Consider the following 19,015-nt stretch of genomic DNA (forward strand, 5'->3'; position numbering starts at 1 on the left):
CAAGTCAGGGCTGGAAGCCTTGAGCTGCCCTGCCCACCAGGTGGATGAGAAGGGGACAGTGTTGAGCACGGAAAAATAAACTCTACACAAAGTTACTGAAAGATATTCTAAGCCAAACTTATCCTAACAGGAAGGAAGTTGTGGGGAGTGGGGGAAGGGAGGTATATTTATCTTGCACCTGAAGGGTCTGAACAACTTTCAGCTTTGTCACCTTAATCAAATGAGACACTGACATGGAAAGGTTTTCAGTTCTTTAAACAATGAAATGAGAGAAATGAGAAAGGAAACCCTCCTCTCCTACCCCACTATGGGCCAGATGCCACCCTCAGCACTGTCACATATATTAGCCTCGTTCAACTTCACAGCAGCCCAAAAAATAGGGACTGGTTGGCCCCATCTTACATAGGAAACAGGCTCAGAAAGAGAGGTAGAGACTTGTTCATGGTCATGTAGAAATGACATGGATAATTTAAGTCCCAATTGAACAACATCAAGGGACAGTTCAGGATACAGAATTTTCTTTACATTTCTGTTATTGGCAGTATTTCAATTTAAAAACTTAAGAATTATCTTACATGTTTTGAAACCTGCAACTATAGCCTGTATTTCTTTTATTTTCTCCTATAATGTCTGGTTCTGTGTTCAGGACAAAGTAGGTGCTCAGTAAACTCAGGCTGTTAATTCAGCCTTGCTCACCAGCATCCATTTGCCATTCTACAACTTGGTTCTCATTTATAACATTTATTATGTTACAATGAACATAAGCTATTTTCCAAGGCTCTCTTTTTCTCTAGAGCAGTGGTTCTCGACCAGGGGTGATTTTTCCTCCAGGGGACATTTGGCAATGTCTAGAGTTATTTGGGGTTGTCACAAATGGGGCTGGGTGTTGCTACTGGCATTCAGTAGGTAGAGGCCAGGGAGACTGTTCAGTATCCCACCAAGGCACAAGACAGCCCCCACCACAGACTTATCTGGCCCCAAATGTTAATACTGCTGCTGTTGAGAAGCACTGGTCTAGAAGGTAGCAATGTTTGAAAAGTGGCCAACAGAATTGTTGAGGCCATTTCTCTTGTGGAAGAATCTAGATGGCCTTCCTGCCTAAATGCATTTCACACAGTCCACATGTTAGGGCAGAGCATCCACAGGCCAAATTTGGCTTACAACTGTGTTCTGTTTGGCCAGCATTGTTCAAGTTTTCAAAAAGTGTGCTGCCAACATTTAAAAATAAAAGAGTCTGGATTTCTGCCTTGTCTTGAACAATCAGAAGATCTGATGACACTGGTTTCTCATTACCTCCTGAGGGAAATAGTATGTAAACTACTGAACAACTGGTATAGCAAGGCAGAAGCCACTTAGAATGTAGACCCGACCATCCAGAATGAATGTCCACCATAAAAGAAAGTGACAGTCCCCAGGGAGAGGTGCCAGCCCAGCCACTGGCACCACCAGGCAGAGCTGAGGAGTGGCAGCCCCTCTGGGGAAGATGGCACTCTCTACCTCTCCCTTTTGTCGCCTCACTCCCGAGGATTGCCTCTGTCATCTCATTACTCCGACATTTTCCTTATGCAGACTTCATGGGAAAGTGAAGTCTTTGTCAAATGCGAGAAAATAAAAAAATAAAGACTGCCTGTTTCACGGAAAAAAGTTCTTCCTAGCCTATTCTCTCATTAAGTTCTATGTTTAGCACCTGTGATCCTTGAATTTGTGGCTACGAGTGGCTTAAACAAGTTCTCTTCTAAAATGCAGAAATTCTCCTGAAGGACTAAGGCTGGTGGGACTTTACTTTCTATAAGCCTCTTTGCTCCTCTTATTGTAGAGCTAAGGTCAGCTGCTTAAGAAATTGGTGCTGGGGAATGAAATGAATAAAGTGAATTTGGTTGGAGGGACTCTGGCAAAGCAGCTATTGACAACTTGGGGCCTTGGATAGGGGTTTTCCTTGCTCCTTCCAGAGATGGATGGAGGGAGAAACGCACTGCTGGTCCTTCCAGCTCTATCTCTATATTCATTTCCTGTCCACACCTCTGGAGGCATAGAGATTTCCAGAAAGGCAGAGGCTCAACACTCGGGTGGAGTTTGATCAGAGTCCAGTCCCAAAGCATTAGAAAGGCAGGCATAGAGGACATCAGGAGACAGAAAAAAGGAGCAAAAAGAGACATTACAAGGTGCCAAAGAAACCCCTGCTTGATGGCCTGTCTAAGGCAGTGGCCACCGAGTGCTACAAACACTGGAGTTTTCTAATGCTTTCCCTCAGACAATCAGTCACACATGCAGTAGTCTGGGCGGAATCAAGCCTTGAGCTAAAGCGTAAGTGCTTGTGCTTGTATCCTCTGCCCTTTTGCTGAAATGACTTTAAAACAATTCCTGACCCCTCTGAAGGTTTAACCTCAGTTGTCCCAGAGTAGAGCACAGATTCTTCCCGGAATGTTCTTCTGGTGTGAGAGAGTATGTTTTTACCATTTGGTACTGAAAGGAACCCCTTGGCTTCTTAAGTGCATCTCTTCCAATGGAGAAAAGTATGTACATGGAGGATAATGGAGGATAAAGCTTTTGACGCCAACTTAACATCATCAACAACAACAGCCCTTTATTGAACTTTGTTATGTACCAAGCACTGTGCTAGACAATTTACACATTACCATTTCTGATTCTCCCAAGGGTCCCACTAAGGAGGTGTAATTATTTCCATTTTATAGATGAGAAAACATGCCCCAACTAGTCCAAGATCATGTGGCTGAGAGCCAATCTTGACTTGTTTCAGGTCAAAGCCTACACTCATTCCTCCGCAAGATCTCCTACCCAATACCCCTCTAATTTCAGGGGTCACATTTGATAGATAAGAAGGAGGCCCACACCAAGTCTCAGCAGCAAGGGTTTTCTTAGCACCTCCTCCCAGGCTCTTGCTTGGCCTGTTTGAAAGACACTTTGAGAGAAGCAGGGGCAAGTCTCTCCTTTGAGAGTGCGATGACCATCATTGTATCCCCAAGACATTTGCCTACTTCAGTCATTGTAATCATAGCTACTGGCTATTGAACATCTGCTTTCCAAGTATTGGACAATGCTCTTTACAGAGGTGATCTTTAATTCCTTTCCCCCATTTTTCAAATGTGAAAATAAAGTTTAGACAAGTTAAGTTGCCTGCTTAATGTCACAAGGTGAGCGAGTGACAGAGTCAAATTTGTACCCAAGACTCTCTGACCTCACATCCATAGTATTTCTACTCCACTCTGTTGTCTACCCTTTTCATAATATGGTCTGGGAAACCCAGTGCCAGGTTAGTACCTAAATCTTGCCTGCTGCAGTTGGAAAGAACCCACTGTGACATTTGATCGTGGTTTTAGAATAATTCTGTTTCTGTGTGCCCACTGGGAATTTCTATGAGTCTGTTGATCTGTACAGCTTCCTCCTTTGGGTAGTTTGTAAAGGGCACCTGTGGCTGGATTCCCCAAAGCCAAGCCTCCCCTAAGAGGCATTGAAGCCCTTCTTGGACTGCACAGAGGAGGCTGAAGGGGGAAGGAGGCAAACATAAGATGTTGACACTTCCCTCTTCTCCATCTCCATACCCCTCACTCTTATCAGGGAATATCTCAAAGGGCTCTGAGATCTACTTCCTTTGGAGCTGAAAGTGAAGTGTGCGGTTGCACCACTGGGCCCCAGGGTGAAAGAAAGGGAAAGCAATGCTAGAGCCATTTGGTATGAAGGAGCTCAGCCCTCACCTTCGTAAATGTGAGATTCACAAATCCACCGTGGAAATTCAAGAGAAGGTTGGATTTTCGAGAGCCACAGTTCCCGGAGGACTGCGTTGCATTGGGGTCGATGTTGAAGTATCTCTGAGTTGAAAAAACCTAAACCAAATACAATAGATCAGATTAATGAGATGAAGAAGAAAATTCTAGCTAGGGAACCAGGCGCAAAGGCTAGTAAGTGAATCTGAAGCTCAAGTCTAGTTTATGTTCACTTGAAAGTTTCAAAGTCCCCCGAAAACTCCTATAATTTCCAAACTGCTTTATGTTCAAAAGAGTTTTTAAAGGAGTTCCCCTACAGAAAGAGTTCCTTGATAGATAATTTATAGCCAGTCTATTCCCAATATACCAAATGGAATTTGATTGTTGTTAAATTAAACATGTTAAGGGGCGCCTGGGTGGCTCAGTCGGTTAAGCGTCCGACTTCAGCTCAGGTCACGATCTCACGGTCCGTGAGTTCGAGCCCCGCATCGGGCTCTGGGCTGATGGCTCAGAGCCTGGAGCCTGCTTCCGATTCTGTGTCTCCCTCTCTCTCTGACCCTCCCCCTGTCATGCTCTGTCTCTCTCTGTCTCAAAAATAAATAAACTTAAGAAAAAGAAAACAATTTAAAAAAAATAAATAAATTAAACATGTTAAAAGGTACTACAAGAAAGCGTTTCTGTCTAATGTACTTCAGTTTCAAATGAAAACCTGAATGTGGAAATTTTATAAAACCTGTGCAAAAAATAAAGTATTGCTTTAATGGTGATTCCTTCAGTAAAGCAAATAATCTCAGCCCTATCCCCACTCCTTCTAATCTTTTTTATCTGGAATTTTGATACTAATGTCACAGTTGGCTAGAACCATGGAGACTACTCCAAATCTCTCACTTCACAGGAAAGTTGCCGAGGCTTGAGGTCATCAGGAGGCGTAAGGCCAGGTTGGGCTCAACACTGAACTTACCCCAACACTCTGCCCATGTTGGCTAAAACTAAGAGGTTTGCATGGTTACAATTTGGATGTGTGCCTTCTTCTATCCAGTCACTATTGGTTTCTGTTTTTATATGTATTCTAAAACAGATTCACTGTTTTTTAATATATGAGGTTTATTCATTTATTTTGAGAGAGAGAGAGAAAGAGGGGGGGGGGAGCAGAGAAAATCCCAAGCAGGCACCCTATTGCCAGCCCAAAGCCCGGCGCAGGGCTTGAATTCATGAACTGTGGGATCACGACCCAGGAGGAAATCAAGAGTCAGTTGCTCAACCGACTGAGCCACCCAGGCACCCCAAAAACCCAGGCACCCATTCACCTTTTAATGGAGCACCTTGGAGAAAGAGGAGTCTGCAGCTATTTGTTTCATTAAAATATGACACAAGATGCAGGGGGATGTTTATTCTTACCAAGACACATTGCACTCAAACTTTTTGAAGATAGTGTTACAGTCCTATGGCGCCAACTTACCGACTCTGTGTCTTGAACCGTTAGCTCTATCCCCATCTCTGCTTTGATACAGAGCCTGCTTCCATTCAGAACTTGATAAATTCCAGTCTTGGCTGATGAAGGCTGAGGTGCCAGAGTGGGCCCAGGAGCCATGGTGGCAGGTGAGGCTGTTTGGGTGGTATTGTGTGCAGCTGTGGTGGCTCCTGAGGTGTGCATGGATTGAGTAGACTTCTGACTAGTTGTGCTGTTATGTGGTGAGGTGTACAACATTGCTGGAAGGGTGGTCTGGTTACTGGGTTGGGTGGTTTTCCTAGTTGTGGGGCTGTTTCCTGTTGTATGGGCTGGTGGGGTGATGGTGGTTGGCAGTGAACCTGGCGCTGCCCTGGAGCCAATGGAGGCCTCAGTGCCTGGAGCAGCTGTGTGTGAGTTATTGGGTGTGGCCGGGGTTGTGACTAAGGTGTGGACTGTGGTGCTGGTAGATGGGGTACTGTTTATAGTTTCCAAGGAAGTTGTTACTAGAGTTCTTATTGTTGTGTGTGTGATTGGGGGTTCAGAGCTGGAGGTTGTGGCAGCTCTCTGAGAGGTGACATGACCATCTGTTGATCTTACTGCTGAAGTTTTGGGAGGTACTTGGTTAGTTGGTTGTAGGAAAGGTTTTGCTATGGCCTGCACTGTTGTTGCGGTTGTAGGCTGATAGTCCGCAGTCTCTGGGAACACTTTAGCTCTTATTTGACTGCCATAATGCAAAATCACTGCAAATTAGGAAACAAAAGTATTACCACACTCATAGCTCACATTAGTGAGTCCCTCCCCCACCGACATTTTAATGTTTCTTCACTAGAAATTAACACTTTCATTTATTTATTTACTTACATTTCTCTTTGAGATAGTGACTCTGTCACCTTCACATCCATATACTCAGAAATGTAACGGTTGGATCACATGGTAGTTCTACCTTGAATTCTTTTCTAAGTTTATTATTTTTTTTTTATTTTTATTTCTTTATATAATTTGTTGTCACATTGGTTTCCATACAACACACAGTGCTCATCCCAACAGATGCCCTCCTCAATGCCCATCACCCACTATTTATTTATTTTTTAAAAAAATTTTAGGGGCGCCTGGGTGGCTCAGTCAGTTTAGTGTTCGACTTCGGCTCAGGTCATGATCTCACGGTGTATGAGTTCGAGCCCTGCATCGGGCTCTGTGCTGACAGCTCAGAGCCTGGAGCCTGCTTCAGATTCTGTGTCTCCCTCTCTCTCTGCCCCTCCCCTGCTCATGCTCTGTCTCTCTCTGTCTCAAAAATAAATAAAAACATTAAAAAAAATTTTTTTTAATTTTAATTTTAATCTCTGCCCCTCCCCTGCTCATGCTCTGTCTCTCTCTGTCTCAAAAATAAATAAAAACATTAAAAAAAATTTTTTTTAATTTTAATGTTTCTTTTTTGAGAGAAAGAGAGAGAGAGACAGAGAGCATGAGCAGGGGGAGAGGCAGAGAGAGAAGGAGACACAGAATCTGAAGCAGGCTCCAGGCTCTGAGCTGTCAGCACAGAGCCCGATGCAGGGCTCGAACTCATACACCGTGAGATCATGACCTGAGCCGAAGTCGAACACTCAACCGACTGAGCCACCCAGGCGCCCCTATTTTTTAATTTTTGAGAGAGAGATACAGATTGAGCAGGGGAGGAACAGAGAGGGAGAATACCAAGCAGACTCCACACTGTCAGTGAAGAGCCCAATGAAGAGCTTGAACTCACGAACTGCGAGATCATGACCTGAGTTGAAACCAAGAGGCGTCCCTGAAATCTTTTAAAGATAAATATGATTTTTTTATTTTTTCCAAACATGTTCATTTACACACAATCATACAATCCCAGATTTGAAAGGAGTTTTAACAATCTTCTAGTCCAAACCTTAATCTGATGTGTGAATTGTACCTACAAATTTGCCATGTGTTCATCCAATGTAAGCATGATTCCCTCCAATGATAGGAGGTTCATTTCCCTTCCATTTTTGATTTTGTTGCCAATTTTTAAGTATATTTATTTTGGGGGATGGAAGGACAGAGAGAAAGGGTGTGGGGGAGAGAATCCCAAGCAGGCTCAGCAGGCTCTGTACTGCCAACAGGGAGCCCGATGCAGGGTTCGAACTCACGAACTGTAAGATCATGACCAGAGCTGAAACCAGGAGTTGGGCGCTTAACCCCAGCACCCCTTGCTGCCAGTTTTTGTAAATATAGATCAGTTTCTGTCTGGTTCCTATTGTTTGCTTAACCTTTTGAATGGCCCAGGCTTTCTCAACCAGGAAAGAAAATTAAGCCCTAATTGCTCTGACGTATTTGGTGGGCTATCCTTCATAGTTTGGCTTAAATGCCAGCTCTTCAGAGTCTTCCCTGTCATCCTTACATAAAATAGCTCCCCACCCCACAATTCCACATCACAGTGTTATATTCATTGCCTGCACTGGGCTAATCACAACCTGTAATTATATAAGGGGATAAGGGGATGGTATTAACATATTTAACAGTAAGCCTGGCCAGACAGTGTGTACCAGCACAATGATAGCCCTGATTATATGTTTATTTATTGGTTTATTTATTGACTGTGAATCTCTCCCACAAGATTAAAAGTAACTTCAACGTGGGAATTGTGTGCATTTTTTTTTTTTTTACCACTAGTGCCTATGCATGAGAAGTGTTCATATGAATTGGATGAACAGATGACTGGATGAGTAAATGAGGATAACAGCACTGAATACCATTGTAGACCTTCTAGGATTATTGTGAGGCTCAAACTAGTTGGTTTAAGTGAAGTCTTCCTAGACCATTAAGCATACCTGTAGTGTGTGTTACTGTCACAGGTTCTCTCCTGGGCCATCTCTCTCTCTTTTTTTAATTTATTTTTTATTATATATATAATTTTTTTAATTTAAATTTTAGTTAACATACAGTACAATATTGGTTTCAGGAGTAGAATTCAGTGATTCATCACTTATGTACAGCACCCAGTACTTATCACAAGTGTCTCCTGGGCCATCTCTTGAGGGTAGAAGGCCTCTGGCTCTTTTTCAACCCAAATAGTTCTATCCTTGCCTCCTCTCAAACACACAGCAAATCAGAAAACTGAAAACAATGCAGATGATGTTCCTTGTGAGTTTATGATCAGGTCCACTGAGAGATGGATTTGTCTCTTCAATGCTATGGTTTCATTGTATTTGCTCATTGTATTTACACTCACTGGAGCTGGAGCTCCCCAGTGCTGGCCAGTGACTTGGGAAAACATGGGGAAAAGGAAAAAGGAGATCACTCTATGCTGGTGTTTCACATCTAATCAAAATTATCCATAAACTCCTTTACTATCTCGCTCTTTGATTCACTACATTTCTAAGTGGTTACTTTTCCTGTAATAATAACAATAAAATCTCCAAGTTACTGGACACTAACTACGTGGCAGGCCTCAGGTCAAGGGTCATCTTTCACCAGTTCCTCAAAAAACCCTCTGATGGGTTCTATCTTTATCCATATTTCAGATGAGGAAACTCAGGTTTAGAAAAATCCCATCGACTTGACCATAATCCCACAACTAGTAAATTGTGGAGGTGAGACACCTAGTAAGTTCTGGAAGCAAGACTTGAGTCCCTGTCTGAACCAAAGCCTGCCCTTGGATTTGGGATTAGTGGAGATGGTGTGTGTGTCACTGGGAAGAACAGTGAGCGAAGAGACAAAAACAGAGAAGAACAGCAGGGTGTTTCTCCAGTGACCCCAATTCACCAAACCCTCATAATGGCGGTCGGTGGTGAGGTTTTCAAAGGCTCAGATGCTAAAATAGTGATTATTTTCCAGAAGAAAAATTCTAACTTCAAGCCTACTAGAAACACTTGTGAAATATTTCTGCACAGCTGGCTTGAAAAATGAGAAAGGCAAAAATATCAGTTAAAATTGTCTTAAATGACCTTTTAGAAAGGCTTATTAATGACATTATGTGAGACTATTATTAAAGGTATTTTTTTTTTATCTAAAATGCTCATGTAGATAATTTGAAATGTATAATAACGTGAGAGTTGTGGATTTTATGCACTGCAGCTTTACTTTGTAAGCCTTTATTTTTTATGCCTATGTTGTAGAATTTGGAGCAAAACTTTCCATTTCAAGGTTGTTATGAAGGTTGACAATTGTGGAAGATTTACTTTCACAATTCATCTGGGCCAAACCTGAGTTGCTGGTTCCTCAGTCATGACCACAACAGAAACTCCATTAAGTTTATACTATTACTATGGAGAAAGAGAATTCACTCCCAGGTGTACTTTCCAGGAATATCTTGTAGTGATAAGCAAAGCCTGATTCAGAGAATTCTGAGAGACTGGAAACCATTTGCTTTTTGTTCTCTTGGGGAGATATTAGATCCTTGATAAAATCTCACTGTGCACAGCTTATGCTTATGAGCTAAAGCAAATATTCTCAACTGAGTAGCACACCCTATAAAAGGGGGAGCCTTTCTCATACTGTAATTAAAAGTCCTCTCTCAGTAGTGATGAGTGAACTCAAACAAGGGGGAAAAGCACATTGGTCATTCATGAATTCACAGCATCCGAAACAGGACCAGACAACTCATGATACCCATCAAGATGTGCTTTGTATGCAGGAAGTATTTGTGGGGTGGCTGGAGATGATGGCAGTCCATGGTGTCTTTATATGGTGTGTGGCTTTGTGGTGGGCAGAAGGCTGGGCCGGCAGGTGGCTGGACCAAAAATGTCAGAATGTGTTACAGATTGAACCAGAGTGTGTTCCCGGATAGAACTGGGAAATATTGTTCTAATAGTCTTCTCCTTCCCTTCTGTGGCTTCTCCCTTCCCCATTTCCCCATAGAACTGTGGGATATAAAAGATGGGCAGGAATTAGATGGATAACTGACAGGGGTAGATATGCTGTGCATTATAAAATATTCTAGAAAGTTCAAATGTTTATTAGGTACTTAATAGAAATAATATTCTGGAAAATACACTGTTTTGTAAAATCTATGCATATGACCACACATATATGACCAATCTTTGTCAAAACTGGGTCACAGTTCTTAAACAGGACCTTTGACCCTGTAAAGGTTTCGTTTATTTCACCAGTCTGTCTGAGACCCATCAAGAGGGCAGTGGGCAGAGGTGAGGGCAAGGCAAAGCTCAGAATCTGTGTCAACTCTTCCTCTACTCAGAAGAACACAGCTCTGGAGTTCACATGCCAATTTGTGAAGCCCATACCCCCAACCCCCACCATCTTCTCTCCAGGATTCAGGAGTCTCAGCCAACAGGTACCCAGGACTGAGACCCATTGCTTGGACTCCTCTAGATGATGACCTGCCAGAAGAGGTGTGAGAAGGCTGGGACCCCCTACAACCACAGAAGGAGCTGAGAGATGACTTTTCAGCCAAGCCCTGGGGAAGTCAGTGACCATGCAAGGGCTTTTTCTCTAGGTACTTTCCAGATGGCTGGTCCTTCCCAGATAGCATTTGTTTGGTTTCCCTGCCACACCCAATTCAACAGATCTGAGGGGCTTCTTCTGAGCCAAGCTCCATGCCAGGCATGGAGTCTTTGTTCTCAGGGGCCCAAAGCCTTGTGAGGCAGACACATAACTGGACCACACTCCTCGAGGTGACCAGAGTTATTATAGAAGGAGGTATTGAGTGCTATGGGATGCAGTGGGGAATCCAACACAAGGGAAATTCTTTAGGCAGATAAGAAAGTAAGTGGTATCCCAGGCAGGATGAAAAATATGTGCAAAGACACAGGGTCTTCAGAGCCTGGTATGTCTGGATAACAGCAAGGGGGTAAGTATGGTGGGGACATAAGAATTGGGAAGTGAGGTAAGGGGCCAGGAGGGAACAGGCCTGGCAGGTCTTGGAGGCTACACTTTGTCTGCAGTTGGGAACACAGTTGGCAAGTAAATGGAGCCCTGTGGCCATATCCAGGGTCAGGGAATTGAATTTAGCCCCCAGATACTTTCTCTGGCACCTCCCCAGGCAGCAGAAGTAGCCCCAGCTGGGTGCTGCAGGAAGACTGTTTCTGGCACGATTTAAACTTCAGTTTTAGCAAAAAGATGTAAATCTTATCTCTGTTACTTTCCTGTGGGACTTGAGATTCAAAAAGGACCCTCGTAAAGAAGGGACTCCAGTCCTGTGGCATAGACTGCTGGCTAATTACTCCCAAATCCAGCCTCCCCTTTTTCCTTAGTCACAGAACTGCAAATTCAAGCTGAGGATTTGATGCCTGAAATAGAGAACCCGGCCTCCAAGACTCTTTTCCTGCTCGGTGGGAATATGTGACTGGATTTGAGGCAAAGCAGTAGAAGTTGTAGGGTTATATGGGCCTTCCAGGAGGGCTGCTTGTAGGGCTGCTTGCTTAGTCACCTTCAAGACCTCTCTGTTGCCTTTGTGTTTTCCTTTTCAAACCAGCCTGCAAGTTGTATGTGATGGTTGGAGCTGCAGCAGACACTTAGAACCATGAAAAGACCTTGCAGGTGAACATCACACATAGGAGGGTGGGCCTATAATAATGAGCCCTTCACCAGACCTGGTGTGAATTCTTCTGGACTTGTCTTCACGTGAAGGAGAAACAAGCATTTATCTCATTTATTTTGCTATCTTTTGTCTCCTATGAGCAGCTGAATCTAAACACAACTGATACAAACTTAAATCCCTTCATTTTATGGGGGAAGAATTTGACACCAGGGAAGCAAAGTGACTGGATAAAAATTACAGAGCTAGTTTACCTGGAAGCTATGTCTCTCCTACCAAAATGTCCAATGGTTTTTGCTCATCTCCAGTTCAACAAGTATCTCTTGAACCTATGCATACAGGGCTGTGTGGTGCAGTGGTACAGAGCATGGACCCTGGCACCAGGCTTCCTGGATACAAATCTCAGGCTGCCACTTGTTAGCTGAGTGACTATGGATAATTCCCTAACCTGCCTCAGTACCCTCATCTGGAAAATGGGGCCCCTTCACACACTTCATTCACTAGGTTCACCCTAGAGAATTTGCAGCTCAGAGAGGAAAGGGCAGGGTAGACACTTCCTCTGAAACTGCCTGTGAATTTATTGAGCCCTCATTGTGTTTCTGACCCTGCCAGTCATCTGACCCTCTCTGAACAGGTGCTCACACACGGGTCATGGAGGGTTACTGCTAGACTGAGATCTTTTGCTTTTTTATTAGCTTAGAGTTTGCCTTTTGCCTCCAGAAGAATGTGACACTCTAATTCTGAAAACATGGCAGAAGTAAAGCAGCCTGGATTAGGACACTGGCCTGACTCTTCACCCAACTTTCCTGACAGTTCATGTTGTTGTCAAGTGCCTCTGCATCCCTCATGTGAGCATGTTATTAGCAGGGCCATATGGACAGAATTGGTTCCTTCAAGTGTTCAACTCAGTGCTTCTAGAAGAAATTGTGGATTAGCCATCAAGTAGATAACAGCACACAAGAGGACCCAATGTCAAGGGACAAAATGCTCTTCATAAAAGCAGAGGGTGGGCACATACAATAATCATTAAGAGCTCAGTTACCCAGGGGGCCTGGGTGGCTCAGCCAGTTAAGCATCCAATTCTTGGTTTTGGCTCAGGTGATGATCTCACAATTCTGTGAGATGGAGCCCAGAGTAGGGTTCTGCGCTGACAGCACTGAACCTGCTTGGGATTCTCCCTCTCCTCTCTCTGTCCCTCCCCCACTTGATCTGTCTCTCTCAGAATAAATAAACTTAAAAAAAAAAAAAAAGCTCAGTTTCCCAGATAGTTTCTCTGATCTGAATTATAGTAGTACTTAAAAAAAAATTTCTTGACTCCTCGGTTTATACCTCTCTGAAATGGCATAATTTGTCAGACCACATCTCATTCACCTTCACACTTCGCTGTTTATATAATATAAATACGGCACTTCCGTTCGTGATAAACAGGAAAAGCAAGGCATAATGTGCTTTTCCCAGACAGTATAGCAACAGCCCGATCTCTAAGCCCCTGCTCAATTCTCCATCTCTTAACTCTAAGTGATTTCTACAAACTTGCCCTGATAAGGTGCCCAGAACCCATTTGGGACCCAGGTATAGTGTCACTGTCTTCTCGAGTTGACACCTACTCTACTAGACTCACGGACAACAAGCCCAAGCTGTGAAAGCCTTTGAGGAAAAAAATGAAAGCGTGCCCTGTGTTGAGGAGGAGATATTCCCACACCAAATACCACAGTAGCTAAGGCCATGCAGCTATATCCAGTCTCTCCTGTCTTACCTTGGTCAGTGGCACTAGCATGCATTAGGATTTAATAGGACCAGAGGCAGCACAGAAAGCCATGGGGGTCACTCACCAGCCAGGGACACGAAGAACACTACCGCTGCAGAGAGCTGCCAGGGCATGACTGGGGAGCCAGAGAGAGGCCTCGCCGAGGGCTGGCCCTGCTGCTGCACTGCTGCCAGGCTTAGCACTTCTTGATCTTCTGAATAGTACAAGGTTAATTCCAGGGCAGGCTCCAGGAACAAAGAAGATACCTCTCTTTGCCCCTCATTCACTTGTGGCAGAGAAACCAACGTCACTTTCATTATGAGAAGTAGCTGAAACTCCCTCCCAAGTGGTGCGCTGAGTGGGGAAGGAAACCAGAAGTGGCCCTTGTGTGAAAGCAGCCACTTTCATCTCTGCCTTTAGTGTTTGTGAGGGCCGGGGATCACACCCTTCCCCCTACTCCAGCCAAGGTGAAGGGCATCTGAGACCATTTCTCCACAGGACGTGGAGGACCTGTGGCAGTGCCAGCTTCTTTTTCTCATAAGTTAGGCCTCCTTTTTTCTCTAAGATCTTAAGTACATTTCTGTAAACCCAAAGACTCTTCTCAGCCAGGGGAAAGCCAACCCCTCATTCATGAAGGTGAGCAGGAGTCTTCAAACTCCGTGTCTAGAGCACTGTCTCTGTGTGTATTCACAAAAAGTCTGAGGTAACTCTGCTCTATGCCCATGGCCACATCACCTTGTAGGGAATATAAGGAGTACAAGCTTAGGAGTCAGGGAGAGCTGGGTTTGAATCTGACCACCAGTTGTATGACCTTGGGTAATGTTTCTGAGCCTCAGTTTCTTCTGCTGTACAATAGGCATGATATTGCCTACTCTCAGGTGCTTTATCTCAGACACAAAAAATATTCAATATCTTGGAAAGGCAACCTTCCCATGTCCTATCTCCTTTCTCTTCTAATTAGACAAAACAATGATTTATCTCTTAGGGCTGTGAGTCCCAGTGAGGAATACACATTTAGGAAGTATATTAGGATACCCTCCTGAATACTAGGTTTAGGGCTTTCAGCTTAGTCTCAAATAATTTCCTGAAAAACAACTTTGGCTACAATGACTTGATCTATGTTGCTATAAACACTCTAATCAAGCAAGTTTACCAAAGCGAATAGTGTGTTTCCAAATTGAAATTTTTATGGTGGAAGGTGAAGATTAATATGTATCAGTAAATCTAATTTTAGCAACTTTGGACTAATATTCTGGACTTTGAGTCAATTTATTCAACAGACGATAATTAAGCAGATACTATATGCCAGACACTCTTCTTACTCCATTTAAGCCCTACAGCCGCCCTATCTGGGAACAATTGTCATTGCTGGCCCATTTCACAGATGGGGAAATTGAGCACTGAGAGGTTAACCGAAGTCACTTAGGTAATAAATGAAGAAGTTGGGTTGTGAATCCAGTTTGGCTTGAGAGTCTAGGATTTTAAGCACTATGTCGTACTACTGCTGAAGAGGTGTTCTAGACTAGAATATGATATTAATTTTCAAGTTGCTTATTGCCTAGGTGAGAAATAATATTTATTAATATACAATAGTAGCCAGAGTGACTGACCAATGGTTTGCTGCTTAGAGCTACACTAGATGAGGAAAGCAATAGTCAGAGATGACTTGGTGGTTGTTAGACCTTGGAGAGACTTGAAAGTCATATAGGATGTGGATAGTTGGAGAATACCAATAATATATTATATTATTATTATTAATATAACAACCAATAAATAGTATTAATAAATATTAATATTAATAATTATTATATTATTATTTATTTATTTCTATAGAAGGACCCTCTACTGTGTGTGTGGCACTGTGTAATGCATATGTCACTCTTCAAGGTAGGTTTTTAAAATCTCAGTTTTACTGATGTGGAAACTGAAACACTCAGCATCATACAATAGGCTAAGATTTGCATTATGGCCTGCCTAGCCCTGAAATCTGTGCCCTGTATCCTGGCACACAGGGAGCAAAATCTCTTGAGTGGTTATGAGCCTGACTAGAGGGCACTGGGAGTAGTGGGGAGTATGGTTGAAATGTCAAGTTAGTGTCATTTCGGAGAGGCCAAAACACCAGATTGAGGAGTTCGCCTCAACCCAAGAGGTCATGGGCGCCACTGAACATTTTGAAGGAAGAAGTTGTACATGAAAACAGGGGTTAGCTTGGCACATGGTAAAGGTTCTGTGGCTTTTGGGGGAGAAGGCTCAATGGTTGATCCAGTCAACATTTGCTGGAGGATGTCTGGAACCAATCTCCTGAGCAGATCAGAGGATCAGAGTGTTGGAATTGTTTTTCAGGATTCCTGCTTTTAACTAGAGAAGAGATGCCACATCTGGGTGTATCAGAAGCCATTGGAAACTCTAAGCACTGTGTCAGATGCATCCCATAAATTTCGGTGTGTTGTGACTTCATTTTCATTCATCCCAAATTACTTCCTAATTTCCATTGTGATTTCTTCTTTGACCCATTATTAGGGTTATTTAGGAATTTGTTGTTTAATTTCCACTGATTTGTAAATTCCTCAAATTTCCTTCTGTTCTTGATTTCTAGTTTCATTCCAATAGGATTAGAGAACATACCTATGACTTCAATACCTTCAGATTTATTGAGACAAGTCAGTATGTTATGGCCTACCATATGACCAATCCTGAAGAATGTTGTATGTGCATTTGAGACAAATGTGTATTCTGCTTTTGTTGGGGCTGGAGCATTCCCATTGTCTGTAGTGTTCAAGACTATTTCCTGCTTGGTCTTTTGTCCAGTTGTTTTACCTGTTATTGAAAGTATGGTACTGAAGACTCCAATTACTGTTATTGTATTGTCTATTTCTCCCTTCCATTCTGTCAGTGTTTCCTTAACATATTTTGGGGCTCTGTTGTTAGGCTTCTCTGTGTTAATGATTTTTATATATTCTTGATAGAATGATCCTTTTATAATTAGACAATGTCCTTCTTTGCCTCTATTAACAATTTTTGTTTTAAAATCTATTTTGTCTAATATTACTACGGGTACTCCAGCTCTCATTTGGTTACTCTGTACATGGTATATCTTTTTCCACCTTTTTATTTTCAATCTATTTGTGTCCTTGAGTCTAAAGTGTGTCTTTGCAGACAGCATATCATGAGGTCATGTTTTTTTAATTCATTCTGTCAGTACCTGCACTTTAATTGATGTGTTTGACCCATTTACATTTCATGTGACTACATTAAATGTAAGATTTATGCCTGTCATTTTGCTTTTGTTTTCTATGTCTTTTTTGTTCCTCCACTCCTTCATTACTGTCTTCTTATGGATTAAAAAGATTTTTCTGGTATACGGTTTTAATTCCCTTGTCCTATTTACCATATATTAAAAGTTACTTTCTTAGTAGCTTCCCTGAATATTATATTGAACATCTCACCCTCTAGTACTAATACCACCTTAATTTCAATAGCACATAAAACCTTTGCTTGTATATAGCTCCACTGCTTTCCCTCCACAGTTTTTGCTATTGCCATACAAATTACTTCTTTATACATCGTACATCCATCATCATGGGTTTATAATGACTACTTTATGCAGTTGTCTTTTACACCAGATAAAAGACTTTATGCAGTTGTCTTTTACACCAGATAAAAGACTATCTTGCTATCTTGTTTTTGTTCCCCCCAAATTCATATATTGAAGGCCCAATATGGTGGTATTCGGAGGTGGGGACTTTCAGAGGTAATTAGGTCACAATGGTGGAGCCATTGACTAGATTAGAGTGTTTGCAGGAAGAAGAAGAGAGCTAGCCCTCACTCTGTTCTTCACCAAGGGAGGAAACAGCAAGAAGGTTGCTAGCTGTCTATGGGTCAGGAAGCAGGCCCTCACCAGAACCCAACCATGCCAGTTCCCTGATCTCAGACTCCTCAGCCTCCAAAACTGAGAAATAAATCTGTCGTTTAAGCATCCAGTCTATGGTAATTTGTTATAGCAGCCAGAGCTAAGACAAACCAACAAAAAATATATTTATTAGGTCTTTTATATTTACCCATGTAGTTACATTTACTGGTTTATTCCTTCATATGGATTCGAGTTACTGTCTAGTAACCTTGAATTTCTGCCTGAAGGACTCCTTTTACTATTTCTCGTAGGGTAGGTTTCCAAGTGATAAATTAGCTCAGTTTTTGTTTATCTGGAATGTCATAATTTCTCTTTCAGTTTTTGAAGAATAATTTTGTGGATATAGAATTTTTACTTGACAATCTTTTTCTTTTAGCTCTTTAAATATATCAGCTTACCTTTTGGCCTCAATGATTTCTCATGAGAAATCTATTAATCTTACTGAGGGCTGTATATGGTTTGAGATGTGGATGCAAATTCATTGTTTTGCATAGAGAAAACTGGCTGTTCCAGATCCAATTATTGAAATGATTATCCTTTCTTCACACTATTGCTTTTGTACTTTTGTTGAATATCAGTTGTCCATATATATCTGTTCCACTGTTATCATTTTATGTCAGGATCAAATTGTCTTGATTGCTGTAACTTTTTTATAAACCTTGATTTCAGGTATTGTTAGCCCTCCAACTTTGTTCTATTCAACATTGTTTTGGCTTCTCCCTTCCCATTCCCTAATTCTCTCTCTTATGCTTAAAATTAGCAAATAAAGAGTGAATCTAGACATTCCAGCCATGGACCCTAACCCAAGCAGAGACCCAGGTTTGTGCTCTCTTCCTCTCTCTACCCATGATCTCAGGTATCCCATGTGGCTCTCAGGTATCCCATGTACCTTCAGAATTTGTGAGTAATAAATCTGCAAAGTTCCTTGATGGTTTCTTGCTGAAGTGCATCCTGGAGTCATAGTAAGAACCACAAGGGCCTGTCCAACCACAATATTAGCCCCTGTAGGAAGAAATGTTTGTGGGGGCTCTGTATGAGTAATGCAGTTCAGGTGAGTGCCTCAGGCATTTCTAGGCTAAGGCCAACACAACATGGGGGGCGGGCCGCCCGCCCCTAGACAACACAATTCAGCTCATTACAATGGTCTGTCTTGTTAAATGTTCCGTGCACACTTAAGAACAGTATGTGTATTCTTCTGTTGTTGTATTCAATGTTCTATAAATGTTAATTAGGTTAAATTGGTTGATATATGTTATTCAAATATTCTATATTCTTCCTGATTTTCTATTGCTTTATCAATTCTTGCAAGAGAGGAGTTGAAATATCTGACTGTAATTATGGATTTATTTCTCTTTGCAGTTCTGTTTTTGTTTTGTGTATTCTGAAGCTCTGTCACTGATGGGTAAATGTTTAGGATTGCTATATCCTCTTGATGGATTAATCACCTTATCATTTTTTAATAATCTTCTTTATTTTGGTTATATTCTTTATTCTTTTTAAAAAATTGTTTATTTTTTTTAAATTTTCATCCAAATTAGTTAGCATATAGTGCAACGATGATTTCAGGGGTAGATCCCTCAATGTCCCTTACCCTCTTAGCCCATCCCCCCTCCCACAACCCCTCCAGTAACCCTCTGTTTGTTCTCCATATTTAAGAGTCTCATGTTTTTGTCCCCCTCCCTGGTTTTTTTTTTTTTTT

The 19,015-nt window shown here is 42.2% G+C and overlaps 1 protein-coding gene across 4 annotated transcripts in view; it reads right to left on the bottom strand.

The window, feature by feature from the left end:
* LAMP3 (lysosomal associated membrane protein 3) overlaps positions 1 to 19,015 on the bottom strand; it is a 49,193-nt gene that overhangs the window by 22,925 nt on the left and 7,253 nt on the right. The window contains exons 1-3 of one of the 4 annotated variants that reach the window (XM_040480876.1): positions 13,492 to 13,686; positions 5,182 to 5,912; positions 3,714 to 3,842 (exon numbers count right to left, since the gene is read on the bottom strand). In XM_040480876.1, coding sequence (XP_040336810.1) covers positions 3,714 to 3,842; positions 5,182 to 5,912; positions 13,492 to 13,540 — 909 coding nt within the window. In that variant the 5' untranslated portion in view covers positions 13,541 to 13,686. Of the gene's footprint in view, positions 1 to 3,713; positions 3,843 to 5,181; positions 5,913 to 13,491; positions 13,689 to 19,015 lie in introns of those variants that run through there. The other 3 variants (XM_040480874.1, XM_040480875.1, XM_040480877.1) reach the window with 3 other exon arrangements.

This window comes from Herpailurus yagouaroundi, unplaced genomic scaffold (genome assembly GCF_014898765.1).
Source record: "Herpailurus yagouaroundi ecotype Mexico unplaced genomic scaffold, PumYag 159, whole genome shotgun sequence".
Lineage (NCBI taxonomy): Eukaryota > Metazoa > Chordata > Mammalia > Carnivora > Felidae > Herpailurus > Herpailurus yagouaroundi.